The sequence below is a fragment of the Coptis chinensis genome, chromosome 3 (genome assembly GCF_015680905.1).
Source record: "Coptis chinensis isolate HL-2020 chromosome 3, ASM1568090v1, whole genome shotgun sequence".
Taxonomy (NCBI): Eukaryota; Viridiplantae; Streptophyta; class Magnoliopsida; order Ranunculales; family Ranunculaceae; genus Coptis; species Coptis chinensis.
In genome coordinates, this window is record NC_141458.1 from 85,262,441 (window position 1) to 85,287,000 (window position 24,560).

General features: G+C 36.6%; 4 protein-coding genes and 1 long non-coding RNA gene across 7 annotated transcripts; 2 read left to right on the forward strand and 3 right to left on the reverse strand.

Annotated features, from left to right (window-relative positions):
- Positions 1 to 214: 214 nt before the first annotated feature.
- On the forward strand, positions 215 to 3,629 carry LOC147511256 (metal transporter Nramp7.2-like). The gene is given in 14 exon segments (XM_086602980.1): positions 215 to 347; positions 442 to 520; positions 626 to 666; positions 769 to 847; positions 935 to 1,039; positions 1,150 to 1,259; positions 1,699 to 1,880; positions 2,007 to 2,076; positions 2,152 to 2,278; positions 2,281 to 2,324; positions 2,452 to 2,556; positions 2,641 to 2,772; positions 2,855 to 2,950; positions 3,066 to 3,629. Coding segments are annotated over 14 exon segments (1,536 nt in total). The 5' UTR covers positions 215 to 323; the 3' UTR covers positions 3,408 to 3,629.
- Positions 3,630 to 3,763: 134 nt separating this feature from the next.
- On the reverse strand, positions 3,764 to 6,591 carry LOC147511257 (F-box/kelch-repeat protein At3g23880-like). Of its 2 annotated transcripts, XR_015219300.1 has the most exons (3): positions 5,293 to 6,591; positions 4,562 to 4,634; positions 3,764 to 4,098 (listed from the first exon to the last, which is right to left on the reverse strand). XR_015219300.1 is itself a non-coding variant. In XM_086602981.1 (2 exons), the coding sequence occupies exon 1, from the start codon at positions 6,520 to 6,522 to the stop codon at positions 5,296 to 5,298; it is 1,227 nt and encodes a 408-aa protein (XP_086459107.1). In that variant the 5' UTR covers positions 6,523 to 6,591; the 3' UTR covers positions 4,112 to 4,634; positions 5,293 to 5,295. The 2 variants fall into 2 exon arrangements, 1 of the variants encoding a protein (XP_086459107.1); XM_086602981.1 differs by lacking the exon at positions 3,764 to 4,098 and having other exon boundaries at positions 4,112 to 4,634.
- Positions 6,592 to 9,451: 2,860 nt separating this feature from the next.
- Positions 9,452 to 13,099, reverse strand: LOC147511258 (uncharacterized). 2 transcript variants are annotated; one of them, XM_086602983.1, is made up of 3 exons: positions 12,839 to 13,099; positions 11,977 to 12,071; positions 9,452 to 10,118 (listed from the first exon to the last, which is right to left on the reverse strand). In XM_086602983.1, exons 1-3 carry the CDS (start codon positions 12,980 to 12,982, stop codon positions 9,674 to 9,676), a joined length of 684 nt encoding a protein of 227 aa, XP_086459109.1. In that variant the 5' UTR covers positions 12,983 to 13,099; the 3' UTR covers positions 9,452 to 9,673. The 2 variants fall into 2 exon arrangements, with proteins under 2 accessions (XP_086459109.1, XP_086459110.1); XM_086602984.1 differs by having other exon boundaries at positions 11,977 to 12,068; positions 12,839 to 13,078.
- A 254-nt stretch (positions 13,100 to 13,353) lies between these two features.
- On the forward strand, positions 13,354 to 14,525 carry LOC147511259 (uncharacterized). Its single transcript, XR_015219302.1, has 2 exons — positions 13,354 to 13,865; positions 13,983 to 14,525. It is a non-coding gene; the product is annotated as an uncharacterized LOC147511259 (long non-coding RNA).
- LOC147511260 (rhomboid-like protein 11, chloroplastic) lies at positions 14,492 to 24,502 on the reverse strand. Its single transcript, XM_086602982.1, has 7 exons — positions 24,240 to 24,502; positions 24,046 to 24,161; positions 23,852 to 23,937; positions 23,461 to 23,501; positions 23,150 to 23,316; positions 23,006 to 23,068; positions 14,492 to 14,850 (listed from the first exon to the last, which is right to left on the reverse strand). Exons 1-7 carry the CDS (start codon positions 24,433 to 24,435, stop codon positions 14,662 to 14,664), a joined length of 858 nt encoding a protein of 285 aa, XP_086459108.1. The 5' UTR covers positions 24,436 to 24,502; the 3' UTR covers positions 14,492 to 14,661.
- Positions 24,503 to 24,560: the final 58 nt, after the last annotated feature.

A 24,560-nucleotide genomic window follows, 5' to 3' on the forward strand; every position in this document is an offset into this window, starting at 1 on the left:
ATATATATAAAGATAAAGATAAAGATAGGGCTTAGGGTCGGGTCGGTCAGGGCCGGGTTAGGGTCGTTAGGGCCAAATTCCCACCCCTAGTGTTATGCACATATATATACATGTATAGTAGTATTATATACACATGCATATGTTTGGTTTAGCAATTCAAGTAGGACTCAATCTGAATTTCGTAATTTATTTATTTATTTTCGTGATAATATATTAAAATAGTTATATTAGATTTCAGGAATCTTTTACTCCGAACGGACGACCTATAAAACAGAATCTCATTACTTTATTTGGTGAAGAAAGTTAAAAAAGTGAGTTTGAAAATGGAAAGTGAAAATACCCAAAAGGTAAGCACGTGTGTTTTTTTGTTTCATGTTGCCTACTTTGCTCTGAAGTAGTACGTGCTGATGTTTACTTTTTTGGTTTATTAATGATGATTAGAAATCTTGGTCGAGAAACTTCTTGTCCTTTGTGGGGCCTGGTTTTTTAGTATCATTGGCTTATTTGGATCCTGGAAATTGTAAGTTTTAACAAATCACCAGTTTATTAATTAATAGTTTCATCTAACACAAAACAGAATTTTGGTACTATCTTTGATGTGTGTTTTGATGTGTTTGTGGTGCAGTTGAAACTGATTTACAAGCTGGAGCTAATCACAGATACGACGTAATATACTATAAGATTAAACAAAAAAAGTTTTGTTTCTATTAATTTTTTATAAATATTATTTAATTAAGATAACACTATATTTTGCTCCATTGCCGCCAGCTTTTGTGGGTAATTCTCATTGGATTAATCTTTGCGCTTATAATCCAGTCTTTAGCTGCTAATCTTGGCGTATCCACTGGTAATATGCAAAATATATATTGTTTTAGTAGTTTGCAGTGCTTGTGTGTGTCTGTGTATATGTTGATGTTGTTTTATATGTGCCCAGGGAGACACCTTTCGGAGTTGTGCAAAGAAGAGTACCCGAAGTATGTCAACTATTGCCTATGGTTACTCGCAGAGGTTGCTGTTATTGCAGCTGATATCCCAGAAGGTATAACTTCCATGTTTCATCTGGCTTTCGGTTTTTTCCCTTCTTGTGAACATGTTAGCATTGGTACTCAATGCTATTTGTTCTACTTTGACTTTTGCTGTTTGTCACAGTGATTGGAACTGCGTTTGCACTAAATATATTATTTGGCATTCAAGTATGGGTTGGAGTTTTAATCACTGGTTTGAGTACGCTGCTTCTTATTGGCCTACAACGATATGGAGTAAGTTTAAATTGTCAGATATTTGTCTGAAAGTATGATTTGAATAATAACGTTGAGTGCTGTTCGGGTGTCTTGCTAAGTTTGCATTAGGAGAACTAACAGTTTCAAAAATTGTTGTATACTAGTAGAACATATATATAGTTCTTTTCTTCGACTGTAACCTATTCTCATTGTTTACCATTCAATAATATGTGCATCTGGTTGGAACAAAGAACTGTATTTGATAGTTTATTCTGTTGAACGAAATTTCATATAAGTGATCACCAAGAAGATGATACATCAAAGTTAAAGTAAAGCACAGTTGTTGCTGGCTGTTACTTTGTTAAGATCAGATTTACAACTACAATTTGTTTATAGAAGCTGGTTTTCCATAGCACTGTTATCTGATTTGTTTCTTATTTTCACTCTTTCTCCTTCTTGTGTTTCATTATTTTGCTAGATCCGGAAGCTTGAAATATTGATAGCACTTCTTGTGTTCGTGATGGCGGGGTGTTTCCTTGCAGAGCTGAGTTACGTGAAACCTCCAGTTGTTGACGTGCTTCAGGGAATGTTCATCCCCAAACTAAATGGAGATGGAGCTACCGGCGATGCAATTGCACTATTTGGCGCCCTTATCATGCCGTATGATTCAATTTATATATTAACCTTTAAAGATTTATTAAGCTATAAACAAATTAGCAGGTGGTTATCAGCAGTACCTCCACTCTTGTTGGTCTTACAAGCACACTGACAATGTTTCTTCATCAGACATAACCTATTTCTCCATTCTGCACTTGTTCTCTCAAGGAAGATACCTAAATCAGTCAATGGAATCAATGTGAGCAAAATACCAAAATTAGGATCAAAAGTGTTCTCAAATTTGTGTTTACTAAGTTTGGTTTATGTTGTTAAGAGTGCATGCAGGTATTTCCTGATAGAGAGCGGATTCGCATTGTTAATAGCCTTCTTTATCAATGTTGCTGTCATCTCTGTATCTGGCACTGTCTGTTCAGAGAAAAACCTGTCCCATGACAATAAGGATCGTGCAAAGACATCACTCTGAATTCTGCTTCTTTCCTTCTACAGGTCTGAAATTGCTAATATTAAGTCAAAATGTCAAATTCATGGCCTAGAAATTTATGTTATTTTATTTTTCTTTTTGAACTGCTTTACTTATGCAATTAAAACATGCGTTTCAATTAATTCCATGCAGAATGTGTTGAGAAAATCGAGCTCAACTATATATGCAATTGCGCTATTAGCTTCAGGGCAAAGCTCTGCAATAACTGGCACTTATGCAGGACAGTACATCATGCAGGTTAATGGGATAAATTGTTAATTTGTTCTGATTGGTTTTCATGTCGACAGATTCTTGACTCTTTTCCGTCTAAAATGATTCCAGGGATTCTTAAACCTTAAAATGAAGATGTGGATAAGGAATTTGTTGACACGGAGTATTGCCATTGCCCCAAGTCTGCTCGTCTCTATTATTGGGGGATCTTCAGGAGCCGGCCAACTGATCATCATTGCTTCGGTTTGTATTTCCATTTCAGTCATATACTCATATTGAACAAAGCTAATTGTTTGTTCTTACCCTTCTTCTAAACTTTGCACAGATGATACTATCTTTTGAACTTCCATTTGCACTCATACCACTCCTCAAGTTCAGCAGTAGCAAGCATAAAATGGGACCTCACAAAAACTCTAAATATGTAAGATAACTAGTTCAACATTGTTTCAATTGCTTTTCTTATAACATGGCGATTAAAGCAGTTGTAGCATTGTAGATAATTCAGTAGCTCTTACTTGTCCTATTTCTGAGTGCAGATCATTGCTTTCTCATGGATACTTGGCCTTTGCCTGATTGTGACCAATATATACTTCTTGAGCAGTGCTTTCATTGACTGGTTGATCCACAGCAAGCTTCCAAAAGTGGCCAACATTTTCATTGGGATTTTTGTCTTTCCTATAATGGCCATTTATGTCATTTCTGTCATCTACTTAGCCTTCCGCAAAGATAAAGCTGTGACGTTTGTAGACGCAACCAAGTTTGATCATTTTGCCCAAATCCAAATTGAACAAGGAATTAATCCAGCAGATGATACATATATATCTGATGATCTTCCTTACAGAGAAGACCTTGCTGAAATGACACATCAGAATAAATAGGACGTGAATCATTCGCACTAGTTGATTCAATGAAGATACTGGGTCTCATCAAGTCTCAAAGTGCCTGGTCACTGTTGACCTCAATGATATCAGGCCCTACAAGTGTAATGCACATCAGAGAGGGGTAGGGCAGTTTCCATGTTGATGAAACAAATTTTTTGTAGGTTCATTTCCTTGTTAATCTTGCCACATTTTGTTAATGGATATGCCACAGTTTTGTAAGGTGTTTTAGTTTGGAAAGGAATGTGTTTGTGAATTTTAAAAAAATAGAGGAAGAGTGTACTCAATGATGTGTACCCTGAAATAGACCACTATTGTGCCTCTGACATATAACACAAAGATTAGAAATCCAAGTACGATCAAGGTACAGTACTACTAATTTACTAAACTACAGATGAGTCACAGCTGAAGTGACATACATTTCATACGATAGAGCTTACACATCTTCCATATTCTCCACACAGCAGAACATGGTCATTTCTCATTACTGATACACGTTGTGGTACCATGGTCTTTGTCACTCTTAACTGTTTCTCTTCACTTTCATGTACACCAGCCACCACTACATGCAAAATGTGATTCCCCAGGGGTGCCCTTTTTTTTCGGCGTCAATTGTGATCTTGTCGTGCAAGTCTTTGTCTTGTAATGTGGTAACCTTGTCAAAGCAATCTGATTATCAGACACAGGGTACCTAAAACAGGAGGCGAAGGTAGCTTGAGAGCCTTTTAGAGCACCCGGACCTTAATGTTCTCAGTATTCTAGGGTAGTGCCAATAAATATGCCGCTACAACTACCTTTGAATGTCAACTCGGAAAATCTAGATGAATGTATCTACGTTGCAGAGTAATACTACAAGAAAAGAGAGTTACTAACTAAGTCCGCCAACCAAAGATCCGTAACAAAAGTTAGTTACTAAATAGCTTGCATCAAAGCCACGTCCCTGACCCTATGAAGCACTTTTACAAGTAACTAGAGACATAAATCTTCTAACAGAAAGAAAACCAGCATTGTTATGAGGGAATATATTCAAGATTATAAGTTTATAACCAAATAAATAAAACCTCTTATTCCAAAAAGGAGAATGAGCAAATCTCAGAATGTAGTAGATAGTAGATGCGATCTGAACCGTGGAAATCTACAACCCTCCCACTTACCAATCTGAAGCAAACTAGTCTGTGGTTCTTGGTGCACGACCGCTGCCATGTGCCTAACTGCCGCCTAACTGACCTGTTCAGAAGTTTATTGGTAAAACATAGATCTGATTTCATCAATGTATAGTTTAGTAAGCATCCATAAAGAGAGTAATTCCAAATAAATGTTAAAAGTTAGCATTATCGATCTAGTTTAATATATATAGTACGTCATTTAAATGTAGTGTGGTCACTGGTCAGGGACTTCCTTAAGCTGTTAAGCATTGTATTTTGGGTTCTATTAACGGACAGGAATTCTTTGGTCCGTTCTTATACAAGCACCAATTACAACTGGGGATTACTAGCTAGAATATCCAAGGTCACGGCTTAAGAGAGCTATCTATACGTTAAAAAGCAAGAAAATGGTTTTCATGAAATGTTTACAGCATGCAGGACCACATCAAATTGCAGAAAGACAAATAGGTGTAGATGGTTCGCTAAAGATTATGAACGCATTCCAGTACGAATACTTTTCATAAATCGGGGCATTGAACTACAATTGTAGATTACTCAAATGTGAAGGACTCGCGAGTGAACTTGAGCAATCGCAAACACCCACTCCTAAAAAGACTTTATATGTTATAACAATGAGACTTTGAGATAGTGCCTTTGCAAATTACACATATCTTTAACTTAAACAGTAGGCAACAGTTCCCAATCAAACCTATGCATAAATAAGAGGTAAGAACGCATACCTGTCAATAGCAAGTACGCTTTCCACGATGACCGTTTTCTGCTGGGAGATACTTCTCTCCACTGTCCATTCTGCATGGGGATTTGATTGAAATGAGGCTGCCCAAAAGTGGGATTGCTTTATAGCTGTACATTTTTTTGTCCTTACGCCCGTCGACTATAAGAAATTGACCTTTGTTGGCTTCAGCGTTATAAACAACCAATCCGTGGTTATGCACTAGCAAAACTACACCATTGTTTTGAAGTTTTATAGGCCTAACTATAACTGGTTCATTCAAGTGAGCTGGAAGTACCAGTTCAGCTGTCCAAATTGAAAACAATTTGCTCCAATCTTGCTTACCCTCGTCGTTCTTCAAAATCCATACGTCTACAAAGCGTCCAGTCGAGGAATTCACCAAGGAAAGACACTCTTGTAGCACCCCAAGTACATAATGTTTCAATGTAAACTCAAGTTCTACAAGAACTGATATAGGCGTTTCGGTAACTCCGAAATCTTCACGCCCCAAGTGTAATGACACAATGAGTAGCCTGGAACCCGATTCGGATGATTTGTCAGCAGTAGTTATCCAATGAAGAGATCCATCGATAAATACACTCGATGCTAATTCATAAGCGTTGATGAGCATGTTTGGAACACTGCCTATACTTCTTTGCCACACATTGCTATCTGGTGTATAGACTTGCATCTCATTCATAACGATTTTACTTTTACACCTACCTTGAATCTCATAAAACAAAAGCAGTACCACCTTATGAAAAACATCATCGAAACCAAAACCAGATAAAATTTTCAAAACCTTGTTCCCACGTCCAGGAGTTACAAAGTTTGGAAGCAGTAGGTATTCTTCAGAAATGGGATTATATAAGCGAATACGTTTGAAAGAAAAATTCGACAAACATAAAATACCATTGCAAGAACCCAAAACATTCAGATCATCCCATAAATCCTCCTTACATGAAAAGTAAAACTTATTACTGACCCTAATAACACGATTTCTTCTGTCATAGTCAGATTTACTGTCTTCTGCGAAAAACATTGTGTTGTCGAACTTGTCCCATATAATAAGATCAGTGGTGCTGGTTTTTCGGAATTTTAGTTTTAAGGTAGTAGAAAATGTAGGATCAGAAGCAATGGTGCACCAGGATTTGCATACACCCCTGCACCTAAGGAGATCACGTATTGGTAATCTTGATAAGATATCGACGGCATTGTCCCGGGATATTCTGTCCATGTTTCTCTAATAATGCCGTTGCTCTGTGATGGTGGAGCACAAGTGAAGAAGAGTAGTTGTGAAATGCGTTCTGCGCTAACAAAGTAACAAGGCAGAGTTTGGTGGCAGTGGCCAGTGGGCCAAGTTATACTGGACCAACCGTTAGTCGGTCAGACTTCAGAGAGTTCACGATTTATAGGATTCTAGTTCACAAATTTTTTTTTACCGATAATTTTGGAAAGTTCACAATTTATAATAAACTGCGAGTGATTTTTTGCTCCCAGCGTTAGTTACTCCAAGCGATCTAAGGGAATTTTGAGCCATACACTTTTCCTTCTCTCCACAAAAAAAAAAAAAAAAAAAAGTTACAACCCTTGTTAGTAATTCGGGATACGGTAAAAATTCGGTACGGAAATAATTCGAGAATTATTCGGTGATTCAAAAAAACAGTAGTAAAACATTCAGTCAAAAATTTGCAATACATAAGTTATGCAGTGTTTAATTAATACGCGTTTTAAACATTTGGTTTAAAAATTCGTGATATTATATTAATAAATATTAATAATATTTGTCATTCTTTACAACATAACAAACATATCTAAATAATTTAGCTACAAAAATATTGAAACCAATTGAATGGTCCACATAGGTACTTTCATTTATTTGTTCTTGGATTGAAATTACCGTTCAAATTTCAAAATACACACACCATGACATTGACAATTTAAATATTGCTCAAAAAATATAAAAGCAAAGCTTTTGGATTGATTTATCACTAAAAATATAAGAGTGAGGGACTTAAAGTAAGAGTGAGTATATAAAAAAATAACAAAAACGCAACCGATTTTTTTTTTTTAGTCGAATTTTTGAAAAATTCGGCAAAATCCGTATTATTCGTTTCAAGGCAAAAAATCGTGAATTATTGCGAATCTTTCAAACATTCCTCCTGTATATGTAGAAGTCGGGAACGCGATATACCAGAAACAATGGCTCCATACGGAATAACCTTAGGCTTTGGGCGTCTTTCTTTTTCTTGTTGATCGTGGAGGAAAGAGCATCAGGAGAGTGGGGCAATAGCTCGGTTAGCTCTTTAGACTGACTGCTTTCTCGTTAGCAGCCTTTCGCGGTTAGCTTCGGAGGCTAGACTACTTGTAGGGTCGAAGGGGTGGAAAGGAAGATTATTTTGATTAGGTAGAGGGATGTTTTCTTCTTCTTCTAAAGGCTCCTCTTGATGGATATTTTCATCGGGAAGTGGAATTATAGAATTGGATTGAGCACTTGACTCACCCTTCAAAAATTCGATTTGCGAATTATTGGCGAATAATTCGGCGAATTGCTAACAAGGGTTACAACCGTCACAAAATCCTCAAAATTCCCAATTTTACTAGTTTGTCCCTCATAAAGGAAATAAAAAGAATAAAAAAAAAATGTAAAGTGGAATAAACTAACAAACGTGTGTATTTCTTCTTCATCTTCTTCCTACAAAAATGTGTTAATAACATCTTCTTATTAGCTTGTTCTTAATGCATCCATTGTGTTTTTCATATTTTGATTCTTATTTTTTGTTTTGTTTCTTTTTCCCTTTTATTTCCTTTCTAATTATTGGTTATGACTTATGAGGGATAAACTAGTAAAATCGGGAATTTTGAGGATTTTGTGCGAAGTATAACTACCCTTTTTTTGTGGAAAAAATGAAACATGTGTGGTTGATAATTCCGTTGGAGCGCTTGGAGAAACAGGGCTGCTAAAGGCAAATATAAGCACCCCAACCACAAAAATGTCATTCTAATGGGGCTGCTAAAAGGGTCTTAAATTTGGAAGGAGTAAAAAACTCAGCCAAAGTTAAGACCTTCGCTAGCAGCTGTTATAATAAGTTCGGGAGACGGACGACATAATTTCTACTGTCCATGTGTTAAATTTCGACGGACAGCAGAAACTGTGCCGTCCGTCCAAAAATTCAAAAAATAATGGACGGACGGCAGAAACTATGCCGTCCGTATCATTTAGCACTTCAAAACATAAAACGCGATTGGATTGGTTTTTTGATTTTGGGGAGCCAAATTTGGCTGGACAAGCTAAAAAACCTATGTAGCACTTTTAGCAGCCCAATTTAGTAGCTCTCCATTGGACTTGCTCTAATTGAAGAACCTATAATACTGTTCATCTTAAAATACCTACCCTGAGGAAAAAAACATACTTGGCCATAGAATAAGAGCTAAGTACATACAAAAGGAAGTAATGTGTATACACCAGAATTGGATAGAATTTATTCAGTAACGTTACAGGATTCAACATTGAGAGCAACATTTTCAAATTTAAGCAAAAGCTTCTGCTGATGGCTGAGAGTTAGTCCAGTTGTTGCATCAATAGTTTTTTGCAAAGATTCCTTTCATGTCTTCTAAAAACCAATATTGTAAAGAGGTATCCCTTCTGCTGTAATTGATAGTTTTCACAAACATGTAACAAAGACAAAATGAACACTTGGATATTGCATGACCTCCTTACGACCTCCTTTAGGGGAAAGTAAAACATTTATACATCTGCAGACTGCAGAATGGTTTTTTTTTTCTTCTTTGATGCTTGCCATCGTTGGTCATTTAGTCAATCTTGAAAAGGTAAGAGGAACCCAAAACACTAGAGTAGGTAATTATCCAACGCAGCAGCAGCAATATTATGTCTTCAGCAATCTTAAAGCATTGAAAATCAAATAGTTCAGCAAGTATAACCTGACCAAACAGGTCGTGCTGAGTTTAAGACCACATATAACCAAATGCTCATCTCAAATGAGCTTGAATATTCATAGATTTCCTACCCCAGTTGGCTCTCTGAGTATTTAACTGAATTCATTTATTCTGGACCACCCACTAATATTACACACACGAAAATGCTAAGAAATGATGCCCGTTAAAGCCTAACATAATGGGTTAACATTTTCACATTGAGAAGAATCTGACAAAACATAATTAAATAAAGATTTCTATCATCACTTCACCATATGAAATATTCCAAAGTGAAGACTCAGCACAAAAAACTTGATAGAAGTAAAGTTTACTTCCCTAATAAACAACTCGACCTTGCAATACAAGGTTTCAAAAATCTTCTAAAACTGCATCTCAATCACTAAAGAAACAGAGCAAAAACCTTTATTGGGAGGGGTGGGTGCATGGAATTACTATTCCTCCTTTTCCTGTTTTTCTTTTCCCTCATTCTCATTCTCCTTTTCCTCTTTGTCTCCTGATTCTAGTAAAGAGGCGAACCATTTCTTCCAAGGAGCATTCTCTTGCTGCTCAATCCATGACAAAAGTGCACTGTCGAGCACGCAGAAGCCATTGACAAAGGTAAGTTGGTATGTCACTGGAATAAAACGAAAATTGATGATCTGAAATGCTGGTGCAATCACTACCCCAACACCCAATGCAGGGAGGAAATCCCTCTTTACGTCTTCCTTCACTGCAGCAATGCTCTTCCCAGAGGCCAGCCCCATGTAACTGAAAAATGTAAGAATATACAAGGGCCCAAAGATAACACCATCAATTCCAACTTTAGAAGCAACAAACTTCAATGATTTTGGTTGTAATTGAAGCCTTCCTCTTATTAACTTATCCAAGCCTTCATACCTACAAAAGAAAAGGAGAAAAGTTAAAACCACGTCCTCCTGTCATGGAAAACAGCTGTTTTTTCTCATCGTTAACACATGTAAGTCTGTTCATTTGCAAAACTCATAACACAAGGTACCTATGAAATTAACAAGGACTTCAACTGTAAACATATAATGAGTATTCCCTACAGTCTCAAGGAAGGATAGTGGGATTCAGTAACATCTAATCTCTTGCTGGGTACTCATTACGTAAGGATTATGATTACATCCTGCACGGAGAAGATAGCTAAACCAAATAGTTCAGCTTGTCCCAGACTCGCTCAAATAATCAAGTCTATGAAATGGGCGTGTATTATTAAACTCCAACACAGACAACAAATGTTCGCATGTTGTAAATGACTACTTCTCAACATGAAATCAGAGACCAGGAGTTGGTTTGCAACAACAGCGTACCTTTGTAATTTTAATGCATAATACATATTAAAAAAATTAATTAAAAATGGGCCAAGGCATAGAATAGAATACTTTTAACAGAAGAAGTAAGGAAGCTGTTGTCTCCAGTTCTTACTGATAGTTGTTTGAAGCATAGAGTTAGTTCACTACAAAGAAGAAGTAAGTAAAACAAGCTAGTACACTTCTGCTGTTCGTTTACATCTGATACAAGTAAAATCCTTCGGAAAACCTGTATCTTTTGGTTCGACACACTGAAAATGTTATTGTCCACAAAATACTAACGTACTAACGTGCTGATTTTGTTAAGCTAGTTTTTGTGGAAAGAAAGACTCATTTATTTTAGCACCTTTTGTTTTTCCTATGGCAAATTTACCTTGAAGAATACGTGAAAAGCTTTGAGTTTTCGTTTGTATTTCAACAAAACCAAGTTACATTGACACGGAGAAAAATAAAAAATTTGGGGTATATCACTTGCAATATGTGTCCATGTGTGTCCGCACGGACACATGGATAGGTATCCGACACGGATTATTTTTGAAATATGGTGTGTCCATGTAACATAGCAACAAGAGTACTGCAGTGAAGGTGTCCATTGGGCCACCGGCCAAGCCCCAGAGGTAGGTCCAGGGACTGATTCTCCCCACCACCTGGGAAGGGGGTTACGGGGTTTTGAGGTTAAAATGATAAAATCAATGAACATATAAAAGAGTAATATAAGAAATGAATCCAGTCAGCAACTTGAGCATGTATTCTTTAATTTGGTTCTGTGGTTTGCTAACTGCAACTAAGTTTGATTTCTCTGTTTTCTATACTTGTAATGAACCAACGTTTCTGTTTCATTTCTCTGTTTTCTATACTTGTAATGAACTAATGGCCTGAATATTATACAGAAACGCAGTGGATCGTACAAACAGTAATTGAAATCTTAATATCCCAAGGAGTCTGTAAGCATCTTTCTAACAGGACTACAGATGTCATGGAATGCTTTCATGATTTTGACAAGTTCTATCATCTATATGTGTTCATACTTGATTTTGTAGTATGTTTTATTATCTTCATAGCCATTATCAATATTCTACCAGAATCTTTGGGTGAAAAAAATGTGAAGTTTCCATACATCCAGTAACTCATGCCAGTACTCTAAACACCCAAGTCCACGGATTTCTGACAAGTAACAGGGACCTTTTCGGTCTTTGAAACAGGAAAGTGCTCTTCAGAAACAAGTTTTACGGCTTCTAAGGAATCAAGAAGTCCTACTGCGTCGGGTACATCAGACACCATATTATAACTTGAGTACTTGACAGAAAATGATTAAAATGAACTGGGCGAAGGATACATATAAGGTTAGGTAAGTTATCTATTTTCCGGGTGTATACGTTGGTATGAAATTAATAAAAGTGTGCAATAAATGGAGATGTACTAACCACAAATGACCAATTGGACCAATAAATCCAAATCCAAACAAGCTTGTAGTAGCCACTCTTCTCCAATTGATCTTGAAGACTTCGTCATCAGCCTGCTGAAGAAAAACATAGGTTATGTTTACATTACCAAGATATCCATTTACAAAGAAACCAGCATAATTTTAAGGGAGTGTTTGACCGCACGTAAATTTTTTCCATGGGAAACCACTTTTTAGTAGAAACTTTGTAAGATAGGAGCATCCAAGGGATCGGTTTCTCACCCTCAAGGACAACTCTACAGCGAAAATTACATAGAGAGGGCATGGGATTCCTTGTAAGTAAGAATTTCTTCATGAAAGTTCGAAAATTTATACCTTTAACTGGGATTCCCAGGGAGAAATTTCCACGTACAATCAAACACATACTACTTCAAACAAAGCAGAAAACACTAAAAAGGTTTATCTTTCATCGCATTTACAGTACTAGACTACTAGGAAACCTTTGTGAAACTTTCAACAAAATCCCTCAACGAGAATCATCTTATCTCGAGTGATTATGGTGTTCCAGAAAAAAAGACAAGTTTGAATTTCCTACAAAGTGGATGCTTGACTTACATATGCCATTAACGCTAGGTAACTGGTTATATATTTATTTTTCAACCCAGTTGAAACAATAAAAAAAATGTATTCACTTGCATTACCCAATTAAACAACAGAAGGTAAAGATGATCCTGAATAATCCAACAATGTATTATGTGAACATTCATTAGTTGACACTTTGCTATGAAGTCAGAGTTGGAGCAAGGTGAAGATTATTACAGTAAAGCTCCGAAATCAAAGCATAAGCAAAGAGCAGAGTTAAAGTTAAAAAGGGAAATTATTACTTGGATGGGTTGTTTCTTGGTGTTATGAGAAACAGACTGAGCAATAATATCACCAGTTCCCCAAAGAACACCTGAACTGATGATCTGAGTCTTGTATGGATGAGCATGCAAACATTTCTGATACCATTTCCATAAACCAGACATCCTTACTTGGTTAGAGTTTCAAGAATCAAGAACAGGGGGGAATCTTTTGATAAAGGTGTCGGTCACTGTTTTTTCTTTTATTACTTGAAAAACCGTCTTTGACTTGTAGTCAAAGTCTAATTTGATAGGCGAGAAAATATTCTTTGTTCAAAGTTCAAACATTTTCTTTTGGGCCTTCCTACAATGGTACCCACTACTCTGACACCGTCGGCCCATATGTTCTACCCGCGTCTCGCTATATTTTCTGCTCTCAAAACACAAAACTAGAGCCAACGACCACTTGTTTCGTATACAAGTTGGGCGTGATTCTCGTGGGTGGAAAGAAGAGACCATATGACTGACTACATTAGGACGAGTAGCTTTCTAAAACTATCTTTCAGCGAATGTGTTTCATTTCATGTACGAAAGGCCTCATTCTTTTGCCTGGAGTCTTCAGACGTCGCTGCAGGGAAATATGCATTATGGTCACATTTGAATATTTGATTGTCTGGAGACTGGAGTACATGATATGGATTAATGGAAATTGCGTTGGATACTGCTCTTCAGTATCTTCAACTCACAAGACCTTACACATATTTTGTTATGAACAAAGTTTCTCCAATTGATGGACAATTCGTTAACTGACAAGTAGTGAGGAGAATTCTGAGCTACCTTAAGCACACTTTTGTCCCTTTGCTCAAAATACTGGTCTCTGCTGTCCTTTCTATTTATGCTTAGACATATATTGGGCAGCATTTCCAAATGATTGGCACTCTACTCGTGAATACTACATTTAACTTGACTCCAATCTGATTTTCTATACAGTGCTCTGAAACAGTTTATGGTACAGCAACGACGCTGAACACTAAGCACCAACAAACTGGGTATGTTGGCTACAACTAACGTAAGTACAGTGTCATCTCCACAATCATGCATTTACATGTTGCCTGTGCATCATCAACAGTATTTGCTGATATGAAAGACTTTCTGCTAATTCAACAATTTGCTCACTTGTTTTTAGCACCCCTGACTGATGAAACTCTATGAAAGATGGACCAATTTTTGACATGGGAAAAGAAGACACATGGAAAACAAACATAAAGCAAGGAAAGCTCACACACTCCACCTACCAAATTTGGCCAGCCAGGACCCTTCACCAAAACTGCGGTGGGAAATAAAGAACTGAAATGATCAGAAGTTTCTGTAACATAGAAACTTGAACATGTTAAGTAAAAGCGAGCAGCTGGATATGCTCTAGACTTGGGAACTTTGGGAACTTTCAGGTCTTCCGGAGGAAAATGCACATGAATGACCAGATCAAGTTGCAAAATATCCATATCCTTGTTATATTGGCTACCCAAACTCCAGAGAACTAAAAGTACCTTAAAAAAGACAGCACTAAGATTGTTTACGTAAAAAATACATCAGTTGAAACTTGTATTGGACAAACCAAACATGATGCATGTTGGAGAAGTTCCCATAAATCCAGATTTTACATGCATACACGAGCAGATCATAGGTCCAATGGTATGAGAAATCTATCAGAAATATATGCAGTACCACATTGTTTCCTGTTTTTCTTTTCAAATTAAACATACTGATAGAATTTTACAAGCAATGTGAAAGATATACAACACATCAACATACTCACCAATTATCCTTCGATTAAATTAGACAACAACGGGAGGACATACTTACAATTAATCCTTGTTCGTTTTTCTATTCAAAATTGATACTTCTTCATCTGGAGGTTGAGAAGGAACCTTGCTAAGGAGCCACATAAGAGCTACACCAACCAGAGCACCTGACAGATGTGCAATGTGATTGACATTCTGCAATGCATATCCTCTGCCAGACAGTCCTGCAGAAGATTGTGCTGCTTCCATTACCTGATGCACCCAAAGGACCATATAAACAAGATGGAAAATGAATTCAAGTAGAGTAAAAGAACTCATGCAAAGTTTGGCCCATGTAATATTTTCCCGCTTTTCACATATTTTTTCATTAATATGTTATACAGGTATGGCTTTTTTTAAAAAGAAATGGGAGAAGTAATACCGACCATATATATATATATACAGTTTTGCTCTTATGCCGTAGAAAATAAAGTCAGGACCGAAACATTCATGTGACCTCAAACCATTTTTTATTCTCTCTCCACTTCATTGATTTTGTTCGACCCCACACACACTCTCTCTCTAGTTTTGCTTCTCACGCCTCTCCTCTCTATCTTTTAATTCCTTTCTCCACACTTTCCAACTTCCGACCCCACCTTCACATTCTCTCACCTCAATATCACCACCACACCTTTTTCACTTTTTAAGAGTGTTCCAACGTAGAACAAAATAGCCAACACTACACTACACTTGCTTTTCAGCATCGATACGCTCAATTTTTTCCCCATTTTTTTTTTCTTAAATTTTTATTATTAAATGTTAATTAATTATATTCCGTTTTCAACATATTGGGCTAGTATGTTCAATTTATATACATTTAATTTCTCGAGAATTATTATTAAATGCCAACTAATTATAATTTTGCTCATATTTTGAAATTGTTATGTGTAGCATCTATTGAATGGATATGGGAGTTTGAACATTTGGACTTAGATGAAGAAGAGCAGTTTGATATGGTTTATATGCCTGAAGTAAAAGAAAATTGCAAACCGAAAATAATACAAGAATTTCAGTCTTTGGATGAAGCTTATGAATTTTACAACAATTATGCAAAAGTTGTTGGGTTTAGTATACGAAGTAATTCTACTAAGAAGGATAAAGAAGTCAATGAAATAACTAAGAAGGAGTACTATTGTTTCAAATAGGGGAAACCTAAACAGAAAAATGAGAGAGAAAAGAAAAGGCGCCGGGAAATTGTTCGTGAGGGTTGTAAGTCAAAATTGTCAGTTTTGAAAAATAAATTGAAGTCGGGTTACAATGTCAGCCAATTTATCAAGGTCCACAATCATTCATTTTCGACCCCTCATATAGTACATCTGTTGAGATCTCACCGTGGCGTATCTGATAAAAAAAGGTCATTGTCTAAACTTTTATCATATGCTAATATACCTATAAACCATCAAATTAGTATTCTTTCAATGGAAGCGGGTGGAATAGAAAATATTGGTTGTACAGAAAAAGACCTTAGAAATTTTGTTAGAGATTCAAAGAGCTTAGTAGATGGGCATGATGCAAAGATATTGATGGAATGTTTTTTGTTAGAGCAAGGAAAAAAATCTTCATTTTCTTTCAAAACTGAGACCGGTGACGAAAAGTTGACTCATTGTTTCTGGGTTGATGCAAAGGCAATAAGGGCGTACAAGTTTTACGGTGATGTAGTAGTGTTTGATACAACCTACAAAACCAATAAATATGGTATGATATTTGCACCATTTGTAGAGTTGAATAAACATTGCCAGACTGTAATATTTAGTTGTGCATTCCTGTGACGAGACGACATAATCATTCATTTGGCTACTCCAAAAATGAATAGAAATAATGTCAGTTGGCCCTCCCAAAATAATTATCACCGATGAAGACCCCGCTATGTCAAAAGCTATTGCTCAAGCTCTTCCAAATACATATCACCGATACTGCATTTGACATATTCTAAACAAGTTTTCTGAAAAATTGGATGCAATCATCTATAGAGATCACTATACCGCGTTTCAAAAATGCATTTGGAATACAGAGTCTGGAGAAGAGTTTGAGGCAATGTGGCAAGATACAATAGGGAAAAGCGAACTAAAAGATAACACTTGGTTAGCTGCATTGTATGGTATGCGGTCTAGGTGGGTTCCGTCATTTATGAAACACATTTTGGGGGGGGGGGGCAAGTAGTCAAAGGGCGGAAAGTTCACATGCATTTTTCAAGAGGTATGCCTTTAAAGAAAATTCTTTAAATGAATTTGTTACGCGATTTAATAGGGCACTTGAATACCAGCGTCATAAAGAATTGCAAGTTGATCATGTTGATAGCAATGAGCGTCCCGTGATGAAAACCACAATTTCTATGTAGAAGCAGATGGCAGATATTTATACATTGTCTATTTTTCTTAGATTTCTGAATGAGTTGTGGGAGAGTTTGGAGTACTTTATTGAAAGTTCGGTTGATAATGAAAAGCAGGTTGTCTACATGGTGAAAAGGCCAAGTGCAAGAGATTCTAGACGCGGAAAGTTGTATATGATAAGGATCTAAATTTTGTTACTTGTAGCTGCAAGAAATTTGAATTTGAAGGAATTCCTTGTAGACACATTTTGGCTTATTTGAAAATTAGTTAAATTGTTTACTTGCAAGATGCTCATATACTTGGTAGCTAGAGGATAAACACGAAATTGGAAGAAATAATAGTAAATGGTGGGAAAGAGGTGAAAGAAACTAGTAACAACTTTATGTTATTAAGGCACACAAAATTATCTCATCTAACTTCAAGGGTACTCGATGACGTTGTAGCTTCTGAAGAGGCAAGTGAAGTATATGAACAACATTTGAAAGTGGTACATGAAAAGATTAAGGAAGTGTTGGAATTTCTCACACGAAAAAAAAGCCTCGACATATGACTTTGAATGAGCCTAATCCTGTTAGAGCAAAGGGCAATGGGAAATATAGATTGCAAGGGGGAAAAGAAAAGGCACAGGTTCAAAGCAAGTCAAGCAAGGCGTTGTAATGGATGTGGACTTACTGGGCAAGCACATGACAAACGAAATTGTCCGAAGTTGATTGGTAATAATTGATTACTTATTATTTTTATTCAATACGCACTATTTTTTTATGATTATTATTTATACTGAGCTTAATGTTATAGATTCAACTTGCACCCAAAGTCTAACAGATGGTGGTGGTACGTCCTCAGTCTCTACACAAGTTGAATGTTTTCCTTGAGTGAACCTTGATTGTGAGAGAAACATCAAGTGGGAAAACAGTGAACTGGTAGAGAGTTAATGATGTCCATTTGTGTAATGGAGTTAGTAGCTAGAATTAGCATTACTTTTGGTATATGAATTGAGAAGTTACCATGTTATTCTTTTTATCTGATGAATTTTTTAAACTTAAAGTTTCAGTGAGCTTTGGCTAGTTCTCGACACACTTGCTAAGGTTATCTAAAGAATTGATTCCAATCAATTGAAATAAGGACAAATTGGTTTTTATTTTTATTTTTTTCAGAAATAGTACTGTAGTTCACTAGTTCTTAGTTGCGTACAGTAATGTGGGCATGTGGTAGTGGTGGACCATGGTTTTCTTAAAACATACTTGAAAAATAAGCTATATATAGTGCTTTCTCACCTAGCTAGTTCTCGGTATACTTGCTTACGTTTGCAAATTGAAGTGAGGAGACAAAAGTTTTTGACAACACAAATTGGTGTGACAAAAAGTCTTCTGAACACCACAAGTACAATTATAGTCTCACTTCTCCCCTTTTTTTTATAGAAAACAAAACTTATAATATTAAAACTCTTAACTGAAATGCAAGACCAAACTATTTTGTCATCAGAAGTCAAGAAACAAAATTACTAAAGGCAACTCATTACTAAAACATAAGAACCCAGTTCAGCAGCCAGACATAGAAACCACACCAACTGGCTCAAAAACATGACAAAAAGAAACTATATGAGTATAACTACCTAGGGACTTCACTGATGACCAATACCAATCGATTCACTTCTTTTTGGCAGCAGACTTGGTGACTTTAGCACCAGTGGGATCCTTCTTCTCCACACTCTTAAGTCTTAATAACACTAACAACCACAGTCTGCCTCATGTCATGGACAACAAACCTTCCAAGAGGCCGGAAGATACTCATCGAAAGTTTCGACCATCCCCTGTTTAGTAGGAATCATCTTAACAAATCCTGCATCACCATTCTTCGTTACTAGTTCTCAGTGCAACAACACCTTGATCTCATCAATACCTTCTGTAGATCCCTCAATAACTATTCTTCCCGCCCATCTTTACTAATTTCAACTGATCCAGTAGAATAGATTCATCTTCCCTTGTAAGTAGAACTTTCAACTCCAGTTTTTTTTTTTTTTTTTTTTTTTTTTTGATAAGTTATTTTTATTAAAAGTATCAAAGATACAAAACGGCCAGCTCAAAGGCCAGACCAGTGAGAGAGGACCTCACATATAAGACCTACAAACTCTGACAAACAAGAAACGAAACTACTCCCCTAAAGTACTAATCCCTTCAGCTCCTTGCCGCCGCGATGATATCATCCCAATACATAACAATGTCCCTGAAGTTATAGTTTGTTCTTTCCTGTACACCAGATGTCCAATACCACAAGAATGCCTACTCCTCCTTACTCCTCTTCATTTGCCCTTCCATGGATTGCTCACCGACATCATTATAGGCAAATCGAGAGTGTTTTCCTTCAAAATCAGGAAGTGTCTTCTTTTGCACAAATCTCTTTAACCAACCACGGGCCCAAAAAATTAAAACCTTACTCCTCTAAAAATCGGAGGTACACAATTAACAACCACCTATCTTTTGAGCTCACCATCACAACTTTCAGGGTGATTTGAAAAAGAAGAAATAGATCGAGTGATTGAGTTGCAGAGCTTGAAAGAGAGGGATTGAGACATTGAGGTGAGAAAGAGAGTGTTGGCAGAAAAAAAGGAGAGACATTATTATAGTGGAGAGAGAGAGAGAGGAGAGAGGGCGTGAGAAAAGTAGGAATAAAAATGGAGTGAGAGTGTGGGGTGGTCAGCAAGAAGAAAAAAGTGGAGTAAAGTGGAGAGAGAGAAAAACTCACATGAATTGTTTAGGTCCGGATTATTTTAAGTACGGGAAGTCCTGACCAGAGAAAAACTGATATATATATATATATATATATATGACGAGAGGTACTAACTACAAAAGTGAAAATTACAAAGACATGAACGACAGTAACATGTCAGTCCAAGTAAATGGATGTCGTACGATCCCCAATGTCAAATTATATCCATCAATTTATCTGAGCTTCATGAAAAATACTACTCCCTCAGCATGTATGACATGCATCAATAAACATCAGAGATGGGGAAAATAGATGCAGGAGGCTATTTTACCTCCACAAGAGTGCTCCCGATTTCTTACTACCAAAAGAACAACAAAACTTCTTCAATTATTTGACTATGATTCCCTGGAAAAGAGAATTATTTATTGCTTCTTTATGCTTACACTTATTTGGGATCACTAAAGACTAAGCTTTTCTTCCTTAAGTAATCTACCATGAAGAAAGCATTGCTTGAGAGAGATTAGTGATTTTCAGTAAACTGTGTAGGGATAGGAAGGGATCTACTGAGCACCATGCACCATTTTCCATTTATGTACATTAATAAACTCATATAAAAACTTCATTGAGTACCAAAACAGAGCATCCAACTGAAAATTTTAGATTAATTTTGGCATGTATCAGCAATTTGAATAATGTCATGTAATCACAAATAGACATCTCTCATGTATAGCTAGCAGGGAAACAGGAGGAATGCTCACCTCTAAGGGAACATCACAACACTAAGGAGTACTAAAACCAGAATCCGATGGGAATGCACCTCTCCTGTATGCCAGGAGTACTAGAAAATGTCCTTGAGAAACAACATTCTTGCCATATCAGGAGGTAATCCATTAAAAACCATACAAGATGGTACATGCCAATCACCATCTTAGTCTCTTTCGTCCACATAAAGCTTCAAATTGAATTTTTACAGAAAGATCTAATGGAAATCTTAGGGGTTGAATTTATTAACTTCATATTATAGACAAATCATTTCTAATCCACGAATACCACCACAACTTTATTTTACTGAATGATAAAAGATTAAAAACTAATAAATGTTGAGGGAAGTGGAAATATGGAGAGATTGAGAGAAGACATCTATATATATCGTCTGAGCTTTAACTAGGGCCATTCCAAATATCATTGTTCATCACTAATTAATGGTGACACAATTTACCTTTTTAGACCATCAGAACACATTGGTGTGGGTAGTACAGTAGTGTTTATAAGATAAAATATTTTCCAAATCAGTGGTGGCACATGTTCATTTTGACAACAAAAAGAAAAGCACTTGAAAGCAAGCAACAAAAACCTCCGATTCTGGTGACTTCTTTCTGGTCTTAAGCCCTAATCCCTGTGTTTTTCAGGGCCCTGTACCTTGCTCATTCAATCCCATTAAAATTCTTAACCATCAACACCCACTCTGTCACACTTTGTAGAAAAGACAGAAATGGGAAAGAAAGTACACAGGGAAATCAAGTGCTCCTGATGGATTAGCTTTTATATAGAAAATCTTCCATGCATGATGCACCGTGTTCCTCTAAAGGCAGAATTAAATGCTTAACGGGATGAGGCTAGTACTGCAGCCATAACATTGGCCAACACTCTTTGCGCACATAACAGAAACCAATACAACCTCCATGTCACAATGATACCTAGATTGCCTCGAGAAAGTCATCACCATCTAGTATATTTGAAGTACGCGGATATGGTATAACTAGGAGCGCTTTAATAAAAACGTGAGTCAGTGGCATAAAGTGATAGAACAATGTAAGAACTTCAATTAGTCTCAAGGCCTGAGATGACAAAGAAATGGTTAGGACTAATGACTTGATGATTGTAATCTTCAATGCTTTAGCAAGCACCTTTTAACCCTTAATCTCACACGCACAATTTCAGCGACGATTTGCAATTTGCAAGCCAAGCAAGTCTCACGAATGAGTTCAGAGGCTCCAAAGAGGTCCACGCCTCACAATACAAGTGGAAAAACTCAAAAGTGTCAAACGATGTAAACCTGAAGGAGAAATCTGCTGCTTGCATCAAAAGCATGTTGATAAGAAAAACCTCAGCTGAAAGGTTCATGACAGAATGTTTTTTTCCTCTACTGTGCTCCATGATTTCTCTTATCCCTAACTCATTAATGCTAAGAATCATTCTACCATGAGAACTCAAGTTAGCAACCAACTCCATGATATCAAGAACTCATCTCATCTTCCGCAACAACATTTGGCGTAAGATCCTCCATCAAGGTACCAACTTCCATTTCATTCCCAAGTACTACAGTAACCTGTCTATACTGAAGGTATAAAGTGGTCCACTAGTCAAGCTTTGGGGGTTGATATAATGTCTTGGGATCATATTCCCACCTCCACGTGGGAATCAGAGATTTAGAGGTTTATACGAACATAAGTTGTAAGCATCAAAAAGAAAACAGAAGAAAAATCAGTAACATATGTATACTTCATGTTTTCCAGCCTTGGCATTCCCCATCGCAGGCATTCCATAGGAGATACACATTTTTTATAAGGTTGATTTCATATATTCTTATATTTTTTAACCAGTATGTTCCTCTTTTGTGTAACTTAGGTAGTTTTTTCTACTGTTTTGTTTCTTTTCTCTTTATCTTCTCCTTGTATGGTGAGTTGCTTACTCACCTTTTTCTTTCTTTCTTCTCTTGAATAAGATGTAAAATTATCAGAAAAAAATCAACGTGTTCCTCAAAACTCAACTTTCACCTCCAAATTTAGATTTTCTATCACCAAATGCAAAAGTTAAACAAGAGCTTCCTTTTTTCAATATTAAGTGAAAAATGATCTGGAAGCGCCTGTGTGAAATATTTTTATCAAATCATTCAAACCACATATTTTGAATTGTGTGTTTTTATCAAATCATTCAAACCATATTGCACCGAGATGTGAAATATGTAAAGTTCGAACTAGTTAGTCATATGTTACGTGAATTTGAAATATAAATAGTTTTCGGAACTATCAAGTCAAAGCTTATATTTCATAATGCGTTTTCAGTTTGGAAGGCTTATGAATTTGTGTTAAGATTTGTGAAGCCTTGCAGTGTGGTATAAATGTTCTTGGGCCTCTCCACTTCACACCAATTGGTTTTAAGTTGGATGCTCATAATGTTTAAGAATTTGTTTTATAGGATGTGGTCTGCCTAGTTCCTAGAAAACAACAAAATTGCTAGAGATCTACAAAAAATTTTGTTACACTAACAAAGAATGGTTCCCACATATCTTTTCATGCTTATCTTAATCCATTTGTTGTATAATAGGTTACCTTCTCTATAACAAATTGACCGAGTATAAGTACTTCAAGGATCTTCCTCCAGTCCCAGGATATCTGTGAGAAGAACTACATGTTGTTAATGTATTCACCTAGCTCATTTCTAAAGAAATCTCTCAATAGCAAGATCTACTGTACCTTCACAAGGACGCTAATTGCGAAAAGTCCAAAAACAGCACCAGAAGCTCCAACAGAAACTAAATTTCTGGGAAGAACTAACCATGATACCAAGTTTGCTCCAGCGCCCGTTAAGATATAAGAAGTCCACAATGCAAAGCTTCCTTCCTCCTCCTCAACAAGTTTCCCTGTAGGAAAAAGACAAGAATCATTATCTTCTACACTTCCTTTAAACCAACTGGTATCATTCTCAATATAGATTAGGAAGTCAAGGGCAGGAGCAATCACAAGAATATATGTAATATAATCAAGGCGGAGGAAGATCAACTTACCAAAAATGTACAGAAAGAAAAGATTGCTGGAAAGATGTTTCCTGCACAGGTGTAATAGGATAGTAAGAAAATCATATGGAAGGAATTGGGAAGTCATTGTTGAAGTTTTTAAGACCAAAATAACACTTATTGGCATCCCTGTGAAACAATTTATTGGCCCCATGGGTAGCAAAGTTGGTGCCAAGTGTTTCAGCTGGCTCTGCTATTGTAGAATACTAGTCATTTCTTGGTTACTTTTAACGAACATGTGTAGTTAGAGGGTGAAAATCAGGAAGCAACTAAGTAAATTCAAAGGAAAAGTTACTTTAACAAATGACAACAATCGGAAAGCATGCATTGAGTACATTACAAACGTGGCAGCATACATCCTTCAAAAGTAAAGTGTCCTCACCAATTAAAATGACAGAAAGTCGCAGTCACAAATTGGTACCAAGCAGGCAAATTGTGGTACAAGTAAAGTGCCTTCATCTCCCGAAGCTGAAAAAGAATGAAGTATCTATCAGGTTGATAGACGAAAAAAGTAAAAATGGATATTAGCATTGACTGCATGAGATGCCTTAATAAAAGAAACAGAGCTTACAGTACATGAAACCAATGATCAGCGACAAATATTCCAAGGTTAACTAGTATAATCCAGAATATCCCAGTCACACGTTTCTTTTTCCCATCACTCTTTCCAAGTTCCAACTGTGATACCATGTCTAGTAAAAAGTAAAAATTAATCACAATATCATTCATTTTTCCAAGTAAATTAGTGAGACAAGTAAACAAGGAAGTACCTGAGTCGTTGAAGTTGCACACGTGGCGAAATCTGACCGGGGAGCTGAGAAGAGTGTTTATGTTTGTGCTGAGGAGTCTTGGGGATGAATAGACTGAAGGAGAAATGGTGGGAAATTTGAATGGAGGAGGATGAGGGAAGATGAGAGAAAGTTTTAGTGGGATTGGAGCAGTGCTCAGATGCTGCCACTGCCCCATGTTTTTAGGAGCAGAGAGAGACACGAGTGTTCCAGTAGTTACTCTTTTGTTTAGAAAAAGCAACTTGGAACTAGTAGAGTTTGGGCTTATTTGGGCACTTGGAAGAAGTTGGGCCAAGATTCGCT

What these genes read in the sequence shown, in the direction of transcription:
- LOC147511257 (XM_086602981.1), bottom strand. Translation starts at nt 6,522, where the DNA reads ATGGACAGAATATCCCGGGACAATGCCGTCGATATCTTATCAAGATTA.
- LOC147511258 (XM_086602983.1), bottom strand. Translation starts at nt 12,982, where the DNA reads ATGTCTGGTTTATGGAAATGGTATCAGAAATGTTTGCATGCTCATCCA. An exon ending in CCAAGAAACAACCCATCCAA is followed by an intron (nt 12,072 to 12,838) that starts GTAATAATTTCC and finishes GTTTTTCTTCAG; the next exon opens with CAGGCTGATGACGAAGTCTT. An exon ending in GGTCCAATTGGTCATTTGTG is followed by an intron (nt 10,119 to 11,976) that starts GTTAGTACATCT and finishes TTTCTTTTGTAG; the next exon opens with GTATGAAGGCTTGGATAAGT.
- LOC147511260 (XM_086602982.1), bottom strand. Translation starts at nt 24,435, where the DNA reads ATGGGGCAGTGGCAGCATCTGAGCACTGCTCCAATCCCACTAAAACTT. An exon ending in TTTCTTTCTGTACATTTTTG is followed by an intron (nt 23,317 to 23,460) that starts GTAAGTTGATCT and finishes TTTTTCCTACAG; the next exon opens with GGAAACTTGTTGAGGAGGAG. An exon ending in GTCAATTTGTTATAGAGAAG is followed by an intron (nt 14,851 to 23,005) that starts GTAACCTATTAT and finishes TGGGTGCATCAG; the next exon opens with GTAATGGAAGCAGCACAATC.